The 22,951-nt window shown below is 40.2% G+C and overlaps 1 protein-coding gene across 1 annotated transcript in view; it reads right to left on the reverse strand.

Moving 5' to 3' along the window:
* The window catches only part of SCFD2 (sec1 family domain containing 2), a 185,533-nt gene that overhangs the window by 122,568 nt on the left and 40,014 nt on the right, over positions 1–22,951 (reverse strand). The window contains exon 4 of the mRNA XM_063310572.1: positions 8,548–8,723. Within this exon, the coding sequence (XP_063166642.1) occupies positions 8,548–8,723 (176 nt within the window). The remainder of the gene's footprint in view (positions 1–8,547; positions 8,724–22,951) is intronic.

Consider the following 22,951-nt stretch of genomic DNA (forward strand, 5'->3'; position numbering starts at 1 on the left):
AGAACTGAGATGTTCTATGTGAACTTTTCAACCTGATTTTTTTTTTAACCTGAAAAAGCTCTTTTATAGGAGCTAATTAAACACACATTTCTGTCAAGACCTTCTTTCCACTCTGATTTTCATTCTGGACTCCTTGCTGTGTCAAAAGTCAGGTTGCAAAAGGGAATTTAAATTATTATTAAATCAGGAAGAAGTTCTCTCCCCTGATCATTTCTTCAATATGACCATAATCAAGCATGCTTTTAACATTCTGAATCACCAAATAAGATGGTGTTACCTATAAATCGATTAAAAATTAAAATCAGTAACATTATTTAAATACCTAAGTACATACAAGTGGATATCTAGCATACCTGCAGCATATACAATTCAAAGTGGATAGAACAGCTTCAGTGCAAAGACAAAGCAAATGACCTTATAAGGGAATCCATAGGACCTCTTACATGAGGCAATTAGCAGATAGAGGAGCTTCCTCTAGCCATCTGTCAATACTCCCCTGCAAGTGTGTCTGCTTTCACTTATTTTGTTCTTCCAGGCTCTGAATGTTACTCTGGGGTGAGGGTGGAAGGGAAGGAATTACTTCACCATTAAGAGGAGTTTTAGGAGAAGTTAATGACTTCTTGTTACCAAGGTAGTCTTTGTAAATCCTTCCTTCTCTCAAGTTCAAAATTGTACTCTCAACATTAATCCATCAATGAGCAAATTTGCTTCTTCAGCCTGAGGCCAATGCATGTGATTTTCCTTGCAAATTAAACAAAACAGTTTTTAAAAATGCAGCACAATAGTATAATTTTTGACTACAAGCAAAGTGTTATGGAAGAAGAGACATTATTTTAGGATTTACTAATCCTCTCCTGTTCGAACATTTTGTAAAGTCTGCTCAAATGGAATTTGGCCCTTGATTATTTTAAGGATACATTAATGTAGTCTTCTTGGCAACAAGATGGAAGATGTTTGTCATTACCTTCTAGATGGCCAAAATGCAAACAAGAGAGAAAGCCAAAGAGAAGAAGGAAGCCCACTACATAATCAGTTCTAGTTACTATATATCTATATCTATATCTATATTGTATCTAGCAGTGCTCCTCTACTTACCATACTTGTAAACTGTCCTTGAAACTGGGGCTTTAAAAAACAAGCTGTGTTGCAAATATCTGATGCAGAAAAAAGCAAAACAAAAAAGATTGTCTGACTGTCTAGAACCACTTAGTATGCCCAAATCCAAGAACCATTAAGTCTGGATGGAATTTTTTTGGCTCTTTAGCTTTTAATAATTTCACTTTTCTTGAACTTCTCTGCCACCCCAACACATGAACAAGGCAATGTTTTGAATCTTGTCTGGTCTTATAAGATTTTGAAATTTAAAGATTTATTTACAGCATTTCAATTTTCCCCCCAACAGTTATCAACATCCCCTCTGATATTTTATACAATGGCCAGCAATTCAATTTTCTTCCACATCTTTGGCATAGCCTGCAATCCTATAGTTGTCAGATATTAATATTGGAGGGACAGCAGAATTAGCAGAATATGATTCCTTTAACCTGGCTACCAAGTCAGCAATTGGCTCACTGACTCTTCCCACAGTCAAGCAAATACCTTCTAAGCATCTTCATCCATCCATCCACATCTGGTTAGTCATGACATGCAGTACCCAATGACGGAAAACTATCCCTCTGCAAAGTAGACTATACCATGAGCTTTTTTTTTTCCATTTTAAGTTCTTCCAGTACCACCATCCTCCATAAATTGTTGTGAAACTTCTTTCTCTTACTGCAGGTCATTTTGATTTATTATTTTACTGTTAAGATTATGAGGTTTTAAGAAGCAGTGGGATTAAGCTGCTCTGGCACTCCACAGCCTGTTTCTCTATGTTCTCTCTATTGTTTTTTTTAAAAGCCTCTCTTGAACTTGCTCTGTGCTCCAGGTTTTCTCCAGTGCCCCTACTTTCATTCCTTTCCAAAACTCTTCACAGAATTGCACTCTCTCATTTGCTCCTTCATTTTCCTGACAATAACCTTGCAGTCAGGTTTTTGAATGGGACATTCAACTATGTCAACAATATCTTGTATTTTAAATGATTCATCTAAGGTGAATCACTGATCATCTGTGCCTGATCTTCTGGCAGCTTTTCATGCTTTGGACTACAACAGTTTGTTGTTTTACTTGAATTGTTCACTTTCATGGTTTCAATACTGCCTTTCAGGTTGCATTTTTCCATCAGCTGGTGTGATGTTACTTCCTGTTCTTTTCTGTTAATAATTAATGTTCCTTAAAGTTCGGTCTTCTTGACTCTTCTTTTAGGCATCCTTGCCAATGACACCTGAACGTCTCTGTTCCTGTTTTAGATGATATGGCCCAATGAACTTTTTGTAAGACTGCTTTGCAAGACATCTTGGCTCGAATGTCATCCCACTAGCTTAAACTCAACATGGACAAGATGAAGATTTTTTTTTAATCTTTACCACTCTGCCTTTTTGTTGTTTACTGCTCTTTTGCTTTCAGTTGTCTGCATTCTGGGGAACTGAAATCTGGGGGTTCTGATGGACAAAAACTAATTAAGAAACCACTCACCAAAACTATCTAAAAATCTGTAACGTCCAACATAGGAACATTCACTGAATCTGCCAGTTCTGACCTCTCAGACTGCAAAACAGGTGATTCATGCTCTGATTATTCCACATCTGGACAATGGGCTTCCTGTCTTGCTCTTTGCCCTCTGATTTGGGTCAAAAACAGTGCTATGAAAGTTGTTTTGAATATTTTCTGCTTTCCTTGAACTTCTCCTTTGAGGCAATTGCTCCATGGCTTTCAATCCAATTTAGACTTCATTTTTGGCATTCCAGTTTCCTGTACAAGCACTTTTCTACACTTACCTTTTATTGATTCCTTATCTGCCTGGACAAGTAACCAGGTAAGTAGATCAGAAGATACTCTCATTCCATTCACCAAGACAGCAATATCTTGTCATTGGGTTTTCAGGTACCTGGTGCCAGTTCTGTGGAACTGATATGGCCCATCAGTTAAACTTCGAGTTAATAAAATTTCTAAAAGAAGCTAAAATATTATTATTTGATGCCAGTAGAAGGACTGCCATTATTTCCTATCAATTTAATTGTTTTGTAGTTTATGGAAAGTAGAGGAATCTGAACAGTTGAAATGGGATATGTCTATTGTGTTAGTTGTTGAATGTTATTTGTATACGTATTTTATGGTATCAAGTTGAGTTTATCATGCCAGTTAATCTGGAACTCCATGTGCTGTTACATTGTTGCAAAAAGAAATAATTTGTCTTTAACTATATTCTGTTATTAGTAGCCATTGATAACTAATATGAATGTATTTTGGACTGCAGTATTAGCTTAATTAATATCTATCCAGATCAAAGGAAAAAGCATTGCATCTCCTTTACAAATATGGGAATGGCAATCAAAGCATGAATCAAACAGTCATCCACACAGAGATACAAAAACACAACATGACTTGCTGCAAGACAGTCATTCCTAATTATGTAAAACATATTTCTGTTATCTCTGGAAGTTTTGCCATTTCAACTTATTATCTGCAGTAGAAGTTAACACAAGGGCATTAGTACACACTATCAAGCATAAAAATGTAATGGTTTTTTTTTTTTCCAAAAGTCACTAGATGTTTCCCAGATGTAATGCACATGTGTCTATTCCTTGTAAGTCAATGTGTCTAGAAGCTTGACTGTAATAGAATTAGTATATGATACTAACCAGTTAAAAAAAGGTTATACACATAGTAAAGCTGATTATTCAGATTAATTTTTCTTTCTTAAGACCATCAAATTTCTAGCCTTTCAAGACTATCCACCTGCAGAATTAATGCTTTTCCTTCTTAAATACTAATTATAAGGTACTTATTAATTAACTACATGTTGCTAATAAACCTGATCCACAAGTCAGCAATGCCACCTGCTGTTTAATGAAGCAGCTGATCTTGCCCTTAACACAGAATGGCAATTAAGGTCAACAGGGAAATGGCCAGACTCCAAAGGCACTGTTTCTCCATCAATTAAGGACAACTTTGATGGGTACTGGCAATCCCAGGGCAGGAAGTTCAGACTGACATCTTGCCTAACAACCGCATGCAAGCTGTCTGCCTTTCCCCATCTGATGTCCTTGAAAGACAGGACACTGAATTATCCGTCAGTGTCCTCTCAATTCCATTGGCACCAGCTATCCTGTGAGCATGCTTACATCACTGGAAACCTGCCACAACAGAACGAACAGCTGGGAACAGGATGTGTTATCACAGAACACCCACAACTCTGGCCCGCCAGATTCTTCTCCTTCCTCTTATGCCTCCAAACCTGTTTCATCAATCAATCCAAATAAAATCTTAGACATTCTACAAACATTGGTGTTTCCTCCACATGTGATGTATTCTTTTTTATGACAAATTCCAGCTCCAGACACATTGATACTAGACACAGTTCTCAAGCTGGTTTCACTGAGGATCCCAGGGAAAATGTTCACCACCTGAATAATGTCTGCCATTTACTGGCCTGGACTCCCACTAGATATACTGTATCACAACTTGAAACCATTTCTTCCCCTCAGATGGATTCTACACCTCCAACTTCATGTACTACCACCAATAAGGATCACCTGGATGGGCCTCAATCCCCATCTAAAGTGGACCATAGTGCCCAAATGACAAATTCATCTCACCCCCAACAGGCCTAACCTCCTTCAACTGCTGGTCCAATCCTGCAGTCAACCATCAGACTCACTGAGGGACCAAAGAGGGAGCTCCTTTGTTTCTTGGAACATCACTAGTTGGAAGGTCAAAAATGACAATTGTAACTTCTAAGACTTAATTCACAAACATGATTTGATTTTGTTACAGAAGACTTGGTCTCCACAGCTCCCAGTACTATAAGGTTATTTGACACACTCCATTAATGCTATTTCCATTTCACAAGGAGTGTTGCCTGGTGTTTGAACACTGATATCAAACAATTTATTGTCCCCAGTTGGAGTCATATCAGCACATGGCATTAGCTTCTAGATTCAACCTAGCTGGATACAACATTCTAATTACAAACGTCTGCCTTCCCCCATGTAGGTTGCTTTTTTAATGAATGCTGGATCAGATAAATTGGAAAGCTCTCTTTCTTGATACATTTCTGGAAACATTCAAATGCTAGTCTTAGCCATTTTACAGAAAATATAGAAACAGGGAAAGTAAAAGAACAAAAGAAAGGGATAAAAAGTAGGATACAAATGAATAAAAAAGCAAATGTCATAGAGATAATTTTCAAGTATATCTTTACCTTTAATTAATTGTGAATAACTGAGATAATTTCAAAGCCTGAAAATCCTAAACTCTAAGCAAAGCATAAATATCAGGAACACGGTCAGTGCAGTATAAATATGAATTACAATAAATCCTATCCATACTACTTGAATTCTGTTCTAATTTAGAAGTCCTATACAATTGAAACATAGACTTTATGCAGAAAGAAGCCAAATTCTGGATGTGATACAAATCCATATACTGAGCACCTGGAAGTGGTTAAATTAATCAATTAAAAATGGTAAAGCCTCCAGTAGTGATTTGTTACCTCTTGAACTGATGAAAAATATCATCAATTGGTAGATTCCGCTTTGGCCTTCCTATTCCCACATATTAACAACACATTCCAAATGGCTAAAGATTGAAAACATTCAATTATTTTCCTACTTGTTAAGAAGAGTAACAGCACGAACCTTTCCAATTACCACCCAATCCATCTTCTAAGCAATCCCAGCAAACTATATGCACACTTTCTGTTCTGTACATTTCAGGGCTGGCAAGAACAGAAAAAAATTCTAGCCAATAAACCTAGCAGGATCCAAGGTTTTAAGAAGGGCAGGTCAACTATAGATCAATGTGCTCTTATTGCTCCTAGTTGAGATATACCCCCACCATGCCTTATTTTTTGCCTTTGATTTAGAAACAGCTTTTGACTCTACCTCTGGAGAAATATTCTGATGGAAGTCATTTAATTCACCCATAAATTGAACATTATTTTACTTAATTAGTATGTTGCACAAAAATACAGTTACATAGTTTAGATGTGTAGTAATGGCCATCTCTGCTGATATCTCAATTTAGAAAGGAGTGAAACAGGCCCCTCTTCTCTTCAATATTTAGGTCAATTCAGAGGTCATTATCTTAACCAAAGCAGAATTCCATCCCCCTAAACTCAACAATAAACGGCTGGCTGTGCTTCTCTATGCTGACCATGCAGCCATTCACTCCTTAATTTAGGTTGGTCTTAGAAGCCTGTGGGCTCTAATGGACTACCGCAAGGAGGAAAGGCTCAGAACTAACTATTCTAAAACCCAAATCATGGTTTCTCAAAGAGATAATCATACAGACCCAGTTTCCTCCTTCAAGGATCTTGACGTTGCATAAAAACCCTCTGGAAACTGGCACAAACAAATTAAGTATCTTTCTGATAAGGCCAACAACATTGCTAAGGCCAAACTGGGGCTTCTTTCATACTAAAGAAGGGAAGAAGATACTTGCTGCCAGATGCTGTATGGCTTTCAGGTATGTCCATATAACTTAGAAGCCCTCAGATATCATCTAGTTCAAATTCTGATGAGTGCTATTCCAAAGTACCTTGTGACATTTTGAATACAGCACTCTGTTAAAAACAGATTTTTCTGCTGGACTCTAGGGTCTGGCTATGACAGCTCTATTTCTGACTCAAGCTTTACTTTTCCAGTGATTCCCTGGTCACCATGATCTTTCTATATAATTTTTCTTCTTTCTTGAAAACCAGAATTTGGAATGATTGATGGCCATGCATCTTCTCATGTAAAGTTCTAGTTATGGAATTACCAAGTTTATCACTTCTTCTTCTTCTTCTTGAATTATCAAGAGGAAGGAATGTAAAGAGGTAACAGCACCACCTTCAATTTTCTCATGTGGAGCAGTATCAAAATTTTGTACAAATAAATGCTATGCACCATTATGATTACCCTGCTTCTTCATCACTATATTCAAGGCAAATAACGAAACCAAATTTGTGCAAGGCAACTACAAGAATCAGTGCATATTAATACTAAAGATAACAATCCTACAAAATAATAACAATATTGATCAATATGTCCTTTTTCCCTGCTGACACTGCTCCTGCTAACAGTTTATATTCATAAGGAAGCTTTCTATGACCCAGAATTTTTTAGAGATGGACTATCCAATTACTAAGCTTGATTTTTTTTTCCTTTTAGCCACACGCTTCCCTACTCTAGACTTGAAATAGTGCTGTGTCCTACTTCAAAACATAGAAAATTGCAAGCCTTATGAATCATGTAATGCAACGTTTGACTAAAGAAAATGAACATGTACACAGGAGGTAATTACAATGCTGAATAGGAAAGCTGACTTCAGTTGCAATTCCTGGCCTATTAAAAAAAATGAAACATAATGGGTATAAACCCAGAGACAGATGATTAAGAAAATATTTGGTACTACTTTTCTTTTTTCTGTATTTTTCTTCACTTGTAAATGCAAAAACACTGCTGTTGGGTTTTTTTTAATGAGTTGTTTACACAGTACTGTATGTTCACATTTGTTCAAATAAAACTTAAACAGAATACTCATGCTTCAACATTAGCATGGTCCAGCCAAAGCCAGGCAACCTAATTCTATGCATGAATGTTTGGAAAGAAGCTCTGTTAAGTTCAAAAGTACTTAATATAGAACTGCAGGATGAGCTGGATGGATTTTAGTGGTAGGGATTTAAGTACAAGCTTAACTCTCCCACTGAGTTTAATTGGACTTCAAACAGATTTACCTAGATGAGATTGAGCCCAGTGATTTTTCTAAATACTGAAGATCTTACAGAAACGAACTTGGGAACTGGACAGTGTTTGATGATAGACTGTCTCTCCAAGAGTATTTTTATATGGGTCTTTGTGGCAGTTTGAAATCAGTCTGGACCAGCCCGTTCTCACAATATTGGCAAAGTCTGGGAATTAAGTTGCCCTCTTATTCCAGAGAGTGAGAAGGACTTCAGGCAAACCATGCTCCAGAGTATCCAGAATAACCCCAGTTATCATTAGATCTGCTGCAGTGTATGCAAACTTCAGGAAAGCTAATTTTTTTTCCCTGAAGTGCTGCAGCTCTGCAAAACCTCACTGTAATCCATTCTGGACTGGCAGGAACTCTTACGTCATTCTACTTCTCATCCACCATTGGCAGGGACTCTCCTCTGGCTTTTTGTGGTGTTTAACCTCTCCCTTTTGAGGTAGGCAACTCAGGCCATCTCCACTTCGGCTTTTAAGGGCTGGGGAATGGAAAAACTGGTGGTGCTGAAGAGCTCTGAGTTTGTGCAAGAACGAAAATTGGTGTGTGTGTGAAGAAGTATTTAAAAAGTGAGACTTTTAAGTACTGCCTACTTAAAGGAAGAAAAGAAATAAGAGCCTGAATTACTGCCTACACATTAGTAGGAAAATAAGATAGTGGATAGTAGATAAGCATTATCTACTCCTAAAATGTTATAAAGTTCAGATTATACTGTACCTGTACAAAGAGCCGTTCAAAGGCTAAGAAGTTGTCCCATTTGGCATTCTGAGGGTCTTTTAGAGTCTGTACAACAGCCAGTGCAATCTGCAGAATCCCACAATGACTTTCAAGAGCATCAAATTTCTTTTTGAAGAGCTGGATATATGAGCTGAGCTGTTCTGGGGTGACTCTCCCTGTGGTGCAGGGGGAAAAAAATACATCACAGTCATTCTCAAGAGCATATGGATGAAGCAAATGGGAAATGTCACCCATGGCCAAATATACTTAGGCAATAATTTTCATGCAGAAAATAATATTTCTCATTTATTCAATATAAGTCTTTCTTCATGGCCCTCTTCTGACACTTTATAAAAGTGTAATTCCTCAATAATCATCAGATGGTTTTCAAGATGTAAATCAGCACACATCCCCTGAAATCCCTTCGCCACCAGTGGAAGGGAGGGAGGGAGGGAGGGAGGGACACACACACACTGATTCTATTGAACAGGCCAACAACAGAAAGCAGTATATCTGTGAGCCCATTATAACTTAAGTGATGATTCCCAAGGACAAAAGAAGTATGAACCCTGTAACTGCTCTGGGTGCTCCAATATGGACAAAATAAATCCAAAGCCATGTTACAGAGGAATGTATGTTTGATTTGTTTCCTGGTATTTTACTGCTTTTTATTTTGCTTAAATACTACCCAAAATCTTAAAAAGTTCATTTTGGTCTGGCAGCCCAACTAGGAAAAGTTGGTAAGATTGCAAGGAACAAAATGTCTCAATTATTACAGCTTACATATTTCTATTGACTGAATTAAAGACAAGGGTATGCATTCTTCTACTAATTAAGTTAGAGTTTGTTTATGGTCAAATTTTGTCTAAGCACAAGCAACCAACCTGCCTACAAATCATAAGGAAAACCTTTGAAATGCTAATTTCATTCATGGGTTGCAAACCCTATCTGATACAGGAACAAGTAACTTCATGGAGGAAGGATTAGTACCCACAATGTACTGTATCTAAGTTAACCTTGTTTGGACCAATCTTGAATACAGTACAGACTTATTAAGTCCTTTGTTAAAGCCTTTTTTCAAAAAACTGTGACTACCACTTGGGTATAAGGTCTTTTTCTAATATTTCTCTTCTTACCCATGCCTTGCCCAAACCTGTACACACTGGGCTTAAGAAACTGACTTGGCATTCCCTCATTAGTTCCTATTCAATCTATGTAGAATTTCCTTTGCCATAAACTGGGTAGTAATTCATCTTTCCAGATCAGAACCTTTGCTTCTTTTATTGACTCACATAATTTCTACTGAGAAAGATCTTGAGTACTTTATTCAAGCAGCAGGTGGCAACCATGGCCAAGAAGGCCTTTGCATAGGCACATCTAGTGTGCCAGTTGCATCCTTTCCTGGATGACCTTCAGACAGTTAGTCATGCCCTGGTCACCTCACAAATGGACTATTGTAATATGCTATTCATGGGGCTTCCCTTGAAGACCACTTGAGAGGTACAGCTGGTCCAGAATGCAGTGGTGTGGGAAGTGATGTGCATGCTTCATTATGCTCACGCGAACCACTGCTTACTAGCAGTCTTCCAGGTACAATTCAAAGTACTGGTTATCACCTATAAAGCCTATCATGGCACAGAGCCAATTTATTTGAGGTAGCACCTGTCTCCAGCTGTTTCTGCCTGTCTGATGAGATTGGGCAGAGTGGGCATGCTTCGAGTCCCATCAATTAAGCAAGGTTGCCTAGCAGGACCCAGGGAGCAAGCCTTCTCTGTCACAGCACCTGCCTGCTGGAATGATATCCCCCCAGAGATCTGGATGGCTCCCACCCTGATGATGTTCAGGAAGCTATTGAAGACCTGGTTGTTCTCCTAGGCCGGGTTGTAGGCTGAGGGTAGAGCCCTGTTGAATGGGGGTTTGTTTATATGTCTGACTTAGGCCACTTTTTTTTTTGGTATTGTTTTTGCTTTTTCAATTGTAAGCTACCCAGAGTCAAAAGGGAGGCACCCTCCAAACTGCTAGAATGAACAAGCAAATACATAAATAAATTCTCTGATAACCTACCCACTGAGTCTATTTGCTAGTTCCATATTTTGGCATGACTGGTTGCCAAATGTAACTATTGGGTAATTTTCATGTTGTTTTAATCAAGCTTCAAGGAAGAACAGGAAAATCCCTAATAAGAATTTACCTGTCATGTTCATCGTTTCAATGTTAAAGTGCATCGTAACGTTTTGTATGTCATTTGGCTGATGCGTGTTTCGGTTGGGAGGGGAGGAGGACTCTGTTGCCTGGGATGTTATCTGTATTCAGCTAGGTTGGAATGCGTTTGGGTTATCTTGCGTGTTCAAGGTTTTCTTCCCAGGACATCAGCAGAAATTGTTACCAGCACCTGGGGTGGGGAATTTGAAATGATTGGGCGAGGAGAGGGATTACATTTTTGCCGAAGGTTTTTAGTTTGTATTTGGCGCGCTTTTCCTCATTCTCAGCTTTCTCTGTATTTGCATACTATTCTTTAATAAATCAGATATCATTAAGCTTCTACTTGTGAGTCTGCTTTTGTTAGGGTAGGCAAACATTACATAAAGCTGAGAATCTTAAAAAATTTACCGTTAGCCCCTTTCCGGATTTATCTTGTGAGGGAGTAGTGCTAGCGATGACTGAACCAAAACCCCAAACCGGGGAACGCGAGGACCCGAGCGATGGAGAACCTGACTCCACGGTGAGGAGAACGGAGAGGGTCCCTACTCGAGAATTATCGGTGATACATGAGTTGTCATGTTCCAGTCCGGAAGAAGAGTTGGTTGGAGGAAAAGGAGCTTCTGAGCCTACCGAAGGATCGCCGGGCGAGATGATAACTTGGGATGAAGCACGGGGACTCCTACCAGGGACGTCAAAGACATCTTGGAAGCAGCGGTATCCAACGTCCCCAATTGTTGTGAGGCAGGACGGGGGAGGGAAAGAGGATTCTCAAACCCCTGACAGGATAAGACTATTGGAGGCCAAATTTGAGTCAATGGAATATATGTTAAAGAAACTGTCAATGGACTGGGGTCCTTGGGAGAGGGGGAGAGGAGAATCAAGCACCAGGTATTCGTCCCTTTCCCCTCCTCCTCCTCGCTCAGGGGAAAGAGGCAGGAGAAGGCACCGGGCTGAGCCCCAACTGCACAGCCCCAGGTATTCATCCCCTTCTCCTCCTCCGCTTCGCTCGGAGGAAAGAGGCAGGAGAAGGCACCAGGGGGAGCCACAACTGCACAGCCCCAGGGATTCGTCTCCTTCTTCCCCTCCTTGATCGGTGGAAAGAGAAAGGAGACGGCACAGGGCTGAGCCAGAATCTCCCAGAGTGAGAATTTTGAGGTCTCCTCTTCGAGAGCGGAGATCCCCAGTACCCAGAAGGAAGTCAGACCACCCAGATGGGGCGAGGGGCCCGCCGGGAGCGGGGGTCAAAGACTTTACAGTCAAATTTGACGGGGATCCAACTAAGCTGTCATTCTTTCTAACCAATGCAAGCAGCTATATGGATGAATTCGGACCGTATTTCCGTTCCGAAAGGGCCAAGATCAATGCTATTGCCACCAAACTAAAGGGGCGGGCTGCTGACTGGTTTGTCCAGTTAAATGAGGCGGACGCCCCTGAGCTGGACGATTTCGAAGAATTTCTCTGGGCATTAAAACTGCACTTTGTGGACCCGTTAGCCAAGGAAAGGGCGAAGAGGGCTCTAAAAGAGCTCAGCCAGGGGCAAAGATCTGTAGCCGATTACGCTCTGGAATTCAAGGCTTTGGCTGGAAAGGTTGAGGACTGGTCCCAGGCCACCTTAATAGAGTTGTTTAAGGACGGGCTGAACATGGAGGTCCTGCGGTGGTCGTTGGGTAGAGACGACCCGAATACTTTGTATGAATGGATACAGTTGGCAGGGAAGGCTGAACATGCCCATGAGACTTTTGCGCATAGTAGGAAGGCGTTGAGACATGCGGCGCTCAGTAAGGGGTCCAAATCCACTACCACAACTGGAAAACCCGGGAAGCGTGCCTGGGAGGAGGAGAGGGAGTGCCATTATGCTAAAGGGCAGTGCCTTCAGTGCGGGAAGGAGGGCCACAGGGCGGCTGCTTGTCCAAAGCCCAGGCCAGACGATTAGCCCGGAAGAGCAGCAGGCAAATCGCCATCACTGCCCAGGAAAATGAAGGCAGCCAAGGCAGAGACCAAGGCGGAGGAGGTTCCATACTTCGGGGGAGAGGAGGAACACGACCTAACAGAGCCGGCGGAAAACACCAGCCACCTGCTCTAAAAAGCGCCTGTGGGCAGGTGGTGGATGATGGGCGCGAAGATGTTTCGGTGAGTGCAAATTGTCTCATGCTGAATGTGAAAGTGAAGTTAGGCTCCCGCACCAGGACCGTTGAGGTTTGGGCGTTAATCGACTCGGGGTGCTCCAGATGTTTAATGCACCCTGATGTGGTGGCTGCTTTGAAATTACCCAGCTTCCCATTGCAGCGGCCCATGATCTTCACCCAATTGGATGGTTCAATGGCGGGAGGGAAACTGGTGACCCACTTCACGGGAACAGTGGCGTTGCAATTGGGCAGTCATCATGAGGGGTTACAATTTGTGGTGGCACCTGTAGGTCATCCCTTTGTCATCTTGGGGATTCCCTGGTTAGTCCAGCAAAACCCCCACATAAATTGGGTCCACAGGACTTTGACTTTTTCTGATGGCTTTTACCAAGCTCCTGCAGCGGAACAAGTGCCGTCTTCTGCGGTGGGGAGGGCTGCGGCAGCTACCCCGCATTTCAATGTGACACCACTGGAGGGCTTGCTGGAGAGATACCAGGACTTTGCAGATGTGTTTGGTGAGATGGAAGCGGACCAACTCCCGCCACATCGGAAAACTGTGCAATTGAGTTGGTCCCCAACGCTCAGCTGTCTAAGCCGAAGATTTACGCCATGACTCAGAAGGAGCTTGCGGCATTGAGGGATTTTGTGGATAAGAACTTGGCCAGGGGTTTCATCGAACCAGCAAATTCGCCGGTTGGCGCCCCCATGTTGTTCCAGGAAAAGAAGGATGGGACTCTAAGACTCTGTACAGATTACCGCGGATTAAATGCGGTCTCCATATCAAACAAGTACCCTTTGCCGCTAATAAAGACATGTTAGCACATCTGTCAAAGGGGAAAATCTTTTCCAAATTAGATCTGTGGGAAGCCTATTTTCGCATCCGCATATGGGAGGGGGATGAGTGGAAAACCGCTTTCAATTGTCCACTGGGTTCTTTCCAGTATAAGGTCTTACCTTTTGGGTTGGTGGGGGCACCCAGGGTGTTTATGCAACTGATAAATGAAGTGTTACATGAACATTTGTTCAAGGGTGTACTGGTCTATTTGGATGATGTTTTGATTTATACTGAAACGGAAGAGGAACATGAGCGCTTGGTGAAACAGGTGCTTAGCAAACTGAGAAAGGCTGAGCTCTATGCTAAGCTTTCTAAGTGTGAATTTCATCAGACTCAGCTTGACTACCTGGGGTACAGGATCTCTGACAAGGGCATTGAGATGGACCCTGGGAAGGTTCAAGCCATTTTGGGGTGGGAGCGCCCTCGTACCCGAAGGCACCTCCAAAGTTTCCTTGGTTTTGCTAATTATTACCGCCAGTTCATCCAGGGGTTCGCTGAAATTGCATTGCCCCTTACTGATTTACTACGCACCAAGGGGTTGGGTGACACACACAAGGTGAGAAACCCGGGGGCGGTACTCAATTGGACTCCTGAATGCCAGGCAGCGTTTGACAAACTTAAAAGCCTTTTCACGGCTGAACCCATTTTGCAGCACGCGACCCTTTGTGGTGCAGGTGGATGCTTCTGACTTTTCAATTGGGACGCTCCTGCTGCAGAGTGATTCTGACAATCGGTTGAAGCCTTGTCCAGGAAGTTTTCTGAAACTGAGCGGAGGTGGCACGTTTGGGAAAAGGAGGCTTTTGCAGTCAAAGCAGCTTTGGAAGCCTGGCGTCACCTCTTAGAGGGGGCTAAATGCCCTTTTGAGGTTTGGACTGACCATAAAAATTTAGAAGCGCTCCGCACCCCTCGCAAGCTCAGTCCTAAGCAGATTCGTTGGGCTCAGTTCTTTAGTCATTTTGACTTTCAGCTGAAGTTTATTCCAGGCAAGAAAAACTTCCTGGCTGATGCTCTGTCTCGCTTACCCAAAGATTCAGTCCAAGCGGCTGAAATAGTGGGTACTGTGTGGATGGAGCCCCAACTGGGGCTCCAAGCTGTCACTCGCAGCCAAACCCGTGTGCAGCAGCTGACAGCTTCGCCCTAACCGGGCGGGGAGGAAAATGTCAGTTTCCTCTCAATTGCAACAACACTTTCTCCAGGAACTGAAATCTGATACTTGGTTGCAGGCGAATAGAAACAATGTTACTTTTGACAAGGGGTTGGCTTGGATGCAAAACTGACTCTATGTGCCTGAAAACTTGCGAAAGGAAATTTTGACCAGGTCTCACGATGATAAACTGGCTGGGCATTTTGGCTTTGTGAAAACGTTACATTTGGTGAGACGCCAGTTTTGGTGGCCTACTTTGAGGCGTGATGTTAAGGATTATGTTGCTTCTTGCCCTGTTTGTGCCATGTCAAAGAGGAAGGGGGGTAGACCACAGGGGCTTTTGCAGCCTGTTGCAAGCCCTTCTGGCCCATGGGAGGAGGTTTCAATGGATTTTATTGTGGACCTCCCTCCTAGTCAGAAAAAGACTGTGATTTGGGTGGTTAAGGATTATTTTTCAAAGCAAGCCCATTTCATTCCATGTGCTTCCATTCCTTCTGCCCCACAATTGGCATGTCTTTTCCTAATCCACATCTACAGGATTCACGGTAGCCCCTCCCACTTGGTCACGGACCACGGGACACAGTTTACTTCCCAGTTTTGGAGGGCATTTTTGAAACTGGTTGGCACCAAACAGGTGCTGTCCACTGCGTCGCATCCAGAGACTGACGGATCTACAGAGGTTTTTAATTCGACCCTTGAACAATTCTTAAGGTCGTTTGTAAACTATCAGCAGGACAATTGGGTTGATCTCCTGCCTTTTGCTGAAGTTGCATACAACAATGCTGTCCATCAGAGCACAGGGCACACCCCTTTCCGTGTTGTTTTTGGAAGGGATTTTGTGCCTATCCCTGAGTTGCCACAACCTACTACCCAACCCTGCTCTGCTTCGGATTGGGCTGCTAAACTGGCTGATTCGTGGCCAGTGATTCAGCAGGCGTTGGCTGATGCTCAATCTGCCTATAAGCTGCATGCAGACAAACGGAGAGCCCTTCAGCCTGATTTTAAAATTGGGGACCAGGTCTATCTGTCCACCAAATTTATTAAGTCTCCACAACCATCACGAAAGTTGGCCCCTAAGTTTGTGAGTCCTTTTCCCATTGTCGGGATTGTGAACCCTGTTACGTTTAAATTGGATTTACCTCACAATCTGAAATGTTTGCATCCTGTTTCATTGCAGTTTGCTCAAGCCTGTCAGCCACTCGTCCCGTTGGCATCCGCAGCCTCCACCTCCTGCTCTGATCATGATTGACGGGCAGGAGCATTTTGAGGTGAAGGAGATCCTTGATTCTCGCAGGCTTCGTGGAATTTTACAGTACCTGGTTCATTGGAAGCACTTCCCTCACCCTGAGTGGGTGTTTGCCCGTGATGTTAATTCTCCTGTTTTAGTTAGACGCTTTCATTTGGCTTATCCTCTGAAACCTGCTCCCTGATAGTTGGTTATTTTGGGGGGAGCGGTATGTCATGGTCGTTTCAATGTTAAAGTGCATTGTAACAGTTCACATGTCATTTGGCTGATGCGTGTTTCGGTTGGGAGGGGAGGAGGACTCTGTTGCCTGGGATGTTATCTGTATTCAGCAGGGTTGGAACGTGTTTGGGTTATCTTGTGTGTTCAAGGTTTTCTTCCCAGGACATCAGCAGAAATTGTTACCAGCACCTGGGGTGGGAATTTGAAATGGTTGGGCGAGGGGAGGGATTATGTTTGTGCCGAGGGTTTTTAGTTTGTATTTGGTGCGCTTTTCCTCATTCTCAGCTTTCTCTGTATTTGCATACTATTCTTTAATAAATCAGATATCATTAAGCTTCTACTTGTGAGTCTACTTTTGTTAGGGTAGGCAAACATTACATTACCACAGTCTCCATCATTGTTACAGAATTCTGTACAGAAAACTGCTTCTTGGCTCCCAAACAGCTACGGAGTATATCTCTACAGGCTTCACTTTATTTAGCTTCATATACATTTTAGCTCAAAAACAGTGTGCTGTATACATCAGTTCCTTTGAATTGTCAAAAAGTAAAGCCATCTTGTAGAACACTTCATACAAGATACGGTTATTCAGTGCTTCTCCTGTATTTCTTTTTATCTGCTTTATCTATTGTATTGGATTTATGCTTTTGTCTTCACTAGCACCCAAACTTCCCTTTAATACTCCAACATATAACCCCAATATTTCCCCAGCAGGAAGGAAAGAGAGGAAGAGGACAACAAGCAGCAAGGTGGATAGACTCAGTTATAGCAGTGATGAGCACACTGTTAGAACATCTGAAAGACCAGGTTAGGGACAGATTGCCATGGAGAAAATCTATTTATATGATCACTAAGGGTCGACAGTGACTTGATGGCACATAACCAATCAATCAATTAATCAATTTCTCCAGCACCACCTTCCATTCCATATTTAATGATCACAATTTCCTTTCTCTACATCTTTTTTATCTTTAATTTCAGGTAATCGACAGGGAAGTACCAGTCCACATACTGAATAGTGACCATGGTAACTAAATTATTTTCTTCTTGTAAAGTGAATTTCCTGCATCTTTTTATTTGCTTGGGTAAAATAATCTATTAAAAAACCCTTTAACCTTTAACACTGCTTTTGTTATGGTGAAAGTAGAAGAAATTGAAGCTTTCGCCTGCCCCTCCAAAGCCGCTGAAGCTCTTCGCTGGCAGCGCTCTTCTTCTAGCGCTGTCTCCGCGGATTGCTCGTCTCTCTGACTCCGCAAAACCACCTCTTTTCCGCGCTGTACTGAAAATCTCGAGCTCTCACAGTGCTCGTCCTGCCGCCATACTCCTTCACCCAATTACTCCCACTTTCGAGTTAGAACTGGCTAATTTACAAATAGCAAAACTAGCAGTGCATAAATCTACAATACGAAACACAGTCCAGTTAAAAGAGACCATAGAGAGAAGGACTGAATTCATTTGCATATGGGCAGATGAACAATATCCCACAACACTTGGTTACAGAATTCCATTTGGCGTTATTTCATTCAAGAACCAGAAAATTACATGAAACGTATTTTAAAAGAAAAACAATAGTATTCCATTGTTGCACTGATTTCACTGCAGCAAATCAAAATTTAGCTACCATACAGATGATACATAAATCCCATATCTAAAAGAAGGAATTGTATATAATAATTATATCCTCTTCCTGCAGCATGGGTATACAGTAGTTGGGAAGTGATTTCTCCAGATCCTTCCAAATCTCACTACAATGCAAAAAAGATACCACTCTTGTTGACACTACAATAGGAATTTTTCTTTTGAACTTCAAACTGAGTGTTCAGAAATGTTTTCCTTCAAATATAATGGCTGGATCTGATCAATTATGAAAAGAAGAAAAACAGGCACTAGTATTACTTCGGAAATATTTATGCAACCGTTCAGAGGGTTTTTTTTTATTCCTTTGTTTTAACACTGGAATGCTGCTCACCATTTGTTTTTCGAAACAAGCAAAATACACAGGCAAATTATGAACAATGAAAACAAATGCAACTAAAAAAATAGATTTAGCAATCATTACAGCTAAAACACTGATAAGCAATTTCTGTACTGCATTTATGTTTAAAATAGTCTCAATATTATAATTACTATACTGTAGCATTATATATATGGAGATGAGACTTGTCCAAGCAATTACCAGGAGTCAAGATGGACTCAAAGATACATAATAATAACAACAACAACAATAAATATAGTAAATATCAAATTCTCTTTCCTGCAGAATAGGAAGCCCCATCTTTGGATGTTTTGTTTTTTTAACAGACCTAGCATGAGAGATATTTCCCATTGTTCACAAGACTCTGGATTCCCCCCTCCCAAAGAAAGGAAACGAAAGGGGAAAGGGGAAAGGGGAAAGGAAATCAGCTTCAGAATGATGAAACTTTCTTGGTCTGTTGTTTCCATACAACAGAAGAATATCTTCCCAGAGGTCAGTTATATGCAGAGAAAAATAAGGCACGTCCAGGTTTTAAGAGTTAAACTTGTCCAGTGAGGAATAAGACTGCATGAGGTTACATCTGAATTTATTCTCACTTCCAGCAGGTTTTAGAGTCTACTGTTTCAGCTGGCCACAAATTCCCAGGTTCGAACACACCAATCCTACATAAACTAGAGGTCTGGGCAAGATATTCATAAAGCTCTTCTAAGGAAATTCACTGTAAAACAGCAAGGGAAAAAACATGTTAAGAAAATGTCCACCAAACACTTCTGCCTTGTTAATTTGTGGATAATAATGAGGTGAATCGTATACATTTTCACCATACTGGGGTCATAGGTGATTTGCAAAAATTCTGTTCTCTTGAAATGTGTTTGTGTGAGTGAGTGTGTGCTGTCTTGAGAAAGACAAAGGGAAAAACCAAGATAAAAATCTTTGCTCCTTTACTAATATTTTTAAAGGGATATTACTAAAAGCTACCTCTTATTTGAGCTTGAATTTCTAAATACATAAACATGTGGACTCAATTAAATGCAAATGGCACACAGGGATGTTGTAAATGAGGCTGTTTTTTGTAGTTAAAAAAAAAATCAAAATAGTGGGCCATGAGTGTTTCTGCATTTTTGACTGAGTATATTTTGAAACCTGCATTTGAAACATACTCCTCATTCGGGAAAATGCACACTGAATTCATGTTCTTTCATCATAATGCAAAAAACCCTTGTGATGTTAAATTTCCATGGTAGCCTTCTCCTAATCCCATAGGACAGACATTATTACCAGAAAACTATAAGCTCTGAGATTGATTGACAGATTGGTGTTAAAAATGTAGTGTCTCTAAAATTCATTATCCCACAGCACAGTTTTTTTACTCTAAACTTTAAGGATGAACAGAATCTCAAGAGAGCACGGCTGAAGGTGTTTGAATAGCTGTAAGTTTTCTGGACCTTATTTCTAATTCATGATGACTTCTGGGATCAATTCATAGGGAGCAAATTTGGAGAAATGCAATAGCCCCTTTTCTGAGGAAAGTCTTGCCAAATGTGTTGAATTCAGTTCAATTTTTGTTGGTGCTTGAACGCAATAATCCCCAGCTTTCAGCTGACTTTCAAATTAAGTGATTCCTTATGTTTGCCTCAGATATCTTCGATTTTGCAAAGTTGAAAGTAGAACTTGGTGGAATGCTATCATGATAATAAATACTACTGGAGAGTTAACACTGTTCATAATGGCATCTAGGTGCCAAGGTGGTGGAAAAGTCCTCTGCATTTCTGATCATGGCAGTGGAGCTCCACCACACAATACTCATATATCACAGCATTCCTTTTCTACACATGAATGCAGAGAATACAAAACAAATAAACAGGACAATTAGTCAACAAGTCACTGAAGAATTGTTGCAAAGATCTAAGAAATGGAATGAAGAAAGAAGAACGAGGCAGTAATTCTCTTTCCCTTGATAAGAGGAAGCTCTGTTGCTTCTCACATTCATTTTGTCTCTACTTCAGCTGCCATGGAACTTCTGCCTCCATATTATGCCCTTCCTAAATTAGATAATTATTTGCAGGCTCTGTTACTGCCCAGCCATGCATTTTTATTCCATTATCACAGAACACTTACATTCTGAAATCACATGGCTATAAAAAGTTACCTAAAATGGTTCAAGTTCATATTGGAATTATGAAGATCTTTCCACTAATAACTGTGGTTTTTAACACAACTTTAGATACTATTAACACAAAGCATTATGAAGAACACTCAAGCACCATCATCACTTTAATATTATGAATAATCTTTGCACTTTCATGAAGGACTAATAATGTGAACAGATGTTCATTAACAAGCAAATAATGGGCTCAGATTTCTGTACTTGCAAAGTTACAAGACCACCAAATATTTAATTTTCATGTCTCCATTATGCTGAGAGAGGTGCTTCACTGTATATTTTTATTTTCATTTGTTTTTCTTTCTTGTACTATTTATTGATGCAGCTCACTAATTTTTGTTTTTTACTGTTCTATACATAGAAAACGTGAGTTAAATAATTTAAAAGATTTTTTTCAAGATAAAAGAAAGTTTCCACTTTATTGCTTAAATATTAAATGTTTTAATAAATGTTTAAATAAATAATCACAGCCAGTCAAATACCTGGACTTCAATTCATGTTTAAGAATGTAGGTTTCCTGCTGCTAACAAAAGTTTTGACTAGAGTTACAGCATCATCCCAAAAGCTACACGTGAACATACAGAAAGGCCACTGTCAATAATTTTCCTTGATAACATTAAAGCCAGCCAAATAGTATTTTCACCAACATAATTTGATATGTAAACATAGTGTACTATAAAGGCTTATAAATGTCTCACAGCATGGCCCTTTTCATAGTAGTGTTTTTAGTTTTTTTTTTTTTTTAATGGTATATAAGGATAAGTCATAGATGATTTAACTAGAGGCACAAATCTGGTATTCCACTGCTACTAAATTCTGTTACAACCACACAATTTGTTTTATGCTATTTATTGCATCAGCATTCACCGAAGACTGAAAGTAATTCCCAGATATTTAAAGTCCTTGGTTTGTTCTATAGTTATTTCCCAATGAGGGATATGAAGACCTTTACTTCTGTCTCAGTATATTAAGTATTTCCTCTTCACAATACAATGCAAAAGTGTGAAGGCTCTGCCTCAACTGCTTAGGTTGTGGTGAGGATGGCTGTGTCATCTTTATTTATTTGTTTGTTTATTTTTATCCCACCTTTATTATTTTTTATAAATAACTCAAGGTGGCGAACATACCTAATATAAAAGACAACTGAAATAGATTTGCCTGTTTAGGAGGGTCTAAATTTACTAATTTCCAAAACATGGATTACCGAATTGATATAAAAATTAAAAGGGAGGAGAGCTGGTATGGACCCTTATTTTACTTCATTTGCTTCATGACTCCCAGAGTTGCTCCTATAAAGACCCTGGACCCCTTGAAGCAGTGCAGTGCAAATTTTTAAGAACTACACTCCAAGTGCCTCAGAATGTATCCAATTCCTTTTTACCCATGGAATCAGGACTTGTCCTTTTAGGAGCTGGTATGACGCTTTGCCTCCTTATATACTGGGCAAAACTGACTGTTGATTAGGACTCTTTGTCCTCCTTGACACTTTGAATAGTTTCCAGTCATCTTGGAAAAAAACATCAAATTTATGGCCTTAATTTGGTCCAATTAAAGTTCAAAAGAACCAACTTTATATTGAAAAAAAAAACTTTACATTGATCTCAACAGCAATTGCAGCACAATGCTCCCTATTATGGAGAGGTGGTGGTGGTCTGGATGGAAGATTATTTATTCCACCTTAATTATCAAACAACATCACATGTGTGCCATACTGGAAAGCCTTTCTCCACACTGAGATTAAAACCCTGCCGTCTATGTTGACCGAAGGAAGATTCAACAACATTCCAATCAGCATCCTTGCCTGTTGAGGATTTTCAGTCTGTTTTGTACCACTTATTACAATGCCCATTTTACACAACTTGGCTCCCTAACCCAACTGCTATTAAATTAGTGTGGTTGGTCTGCTATGGAAAGCACTTGTCTCCTTTCAGCCAATGTGTCTGTCTAAATATTTAGAAAGGTAACCAACTTTTGGGCAATTATTGTCATGGAAGGGGGGGGGGGACTGTTTATTTATTCTACTTGTATATCACTGAATTACTATGGACTCATGGCATTACAATATAAAACATCCAGAGTAAATATAAATAAATCAAAACAACCAGTAACTAATCAAAGTAATAACAATACAAAGGTAAATTATAGTAGTGATAATGAAAACTAACAAAAACAAATCATAACAAAACCAAATAATGTGATATCAAGAAATATATCAATGTAAGCAATTAAAAGTGGAATAAATTAAAGATTGTGAGAGTAAGCTATTCAACCAAATACTCCTGAGAAAATTTCCATATTCAATAGCTTCCAGAACATTAGAAGAGATTGAGGCTTTCTCGATAATTATTAATCAGTCAATAACGATTAATGTCAATTTCTTTCATGCCACATAAGAAGTTAAGAATTTTTATAGACCCTTCCAAAGCTTTTATTTTTTTAACTCTTCAACTGTTCTATTTCTTTCTTCGGATGCTATACTTTGTTAACAGCTGG

Source organism: Candoia aspera, chromosome 8 (genome assembly GCF_035149785.1).
Source record: "Candoia aspera isolate rCanAsp1 chromosome 8, rCanAsp1.hap2, whole genome shotgun sequence".
Taxonomy (NCBI): domain Eukaryota; kingdom Metazoa; phylum Chordata; class Lepidosauria; order Squamata; family Boidae; genus Candoia; species Candoia aspera.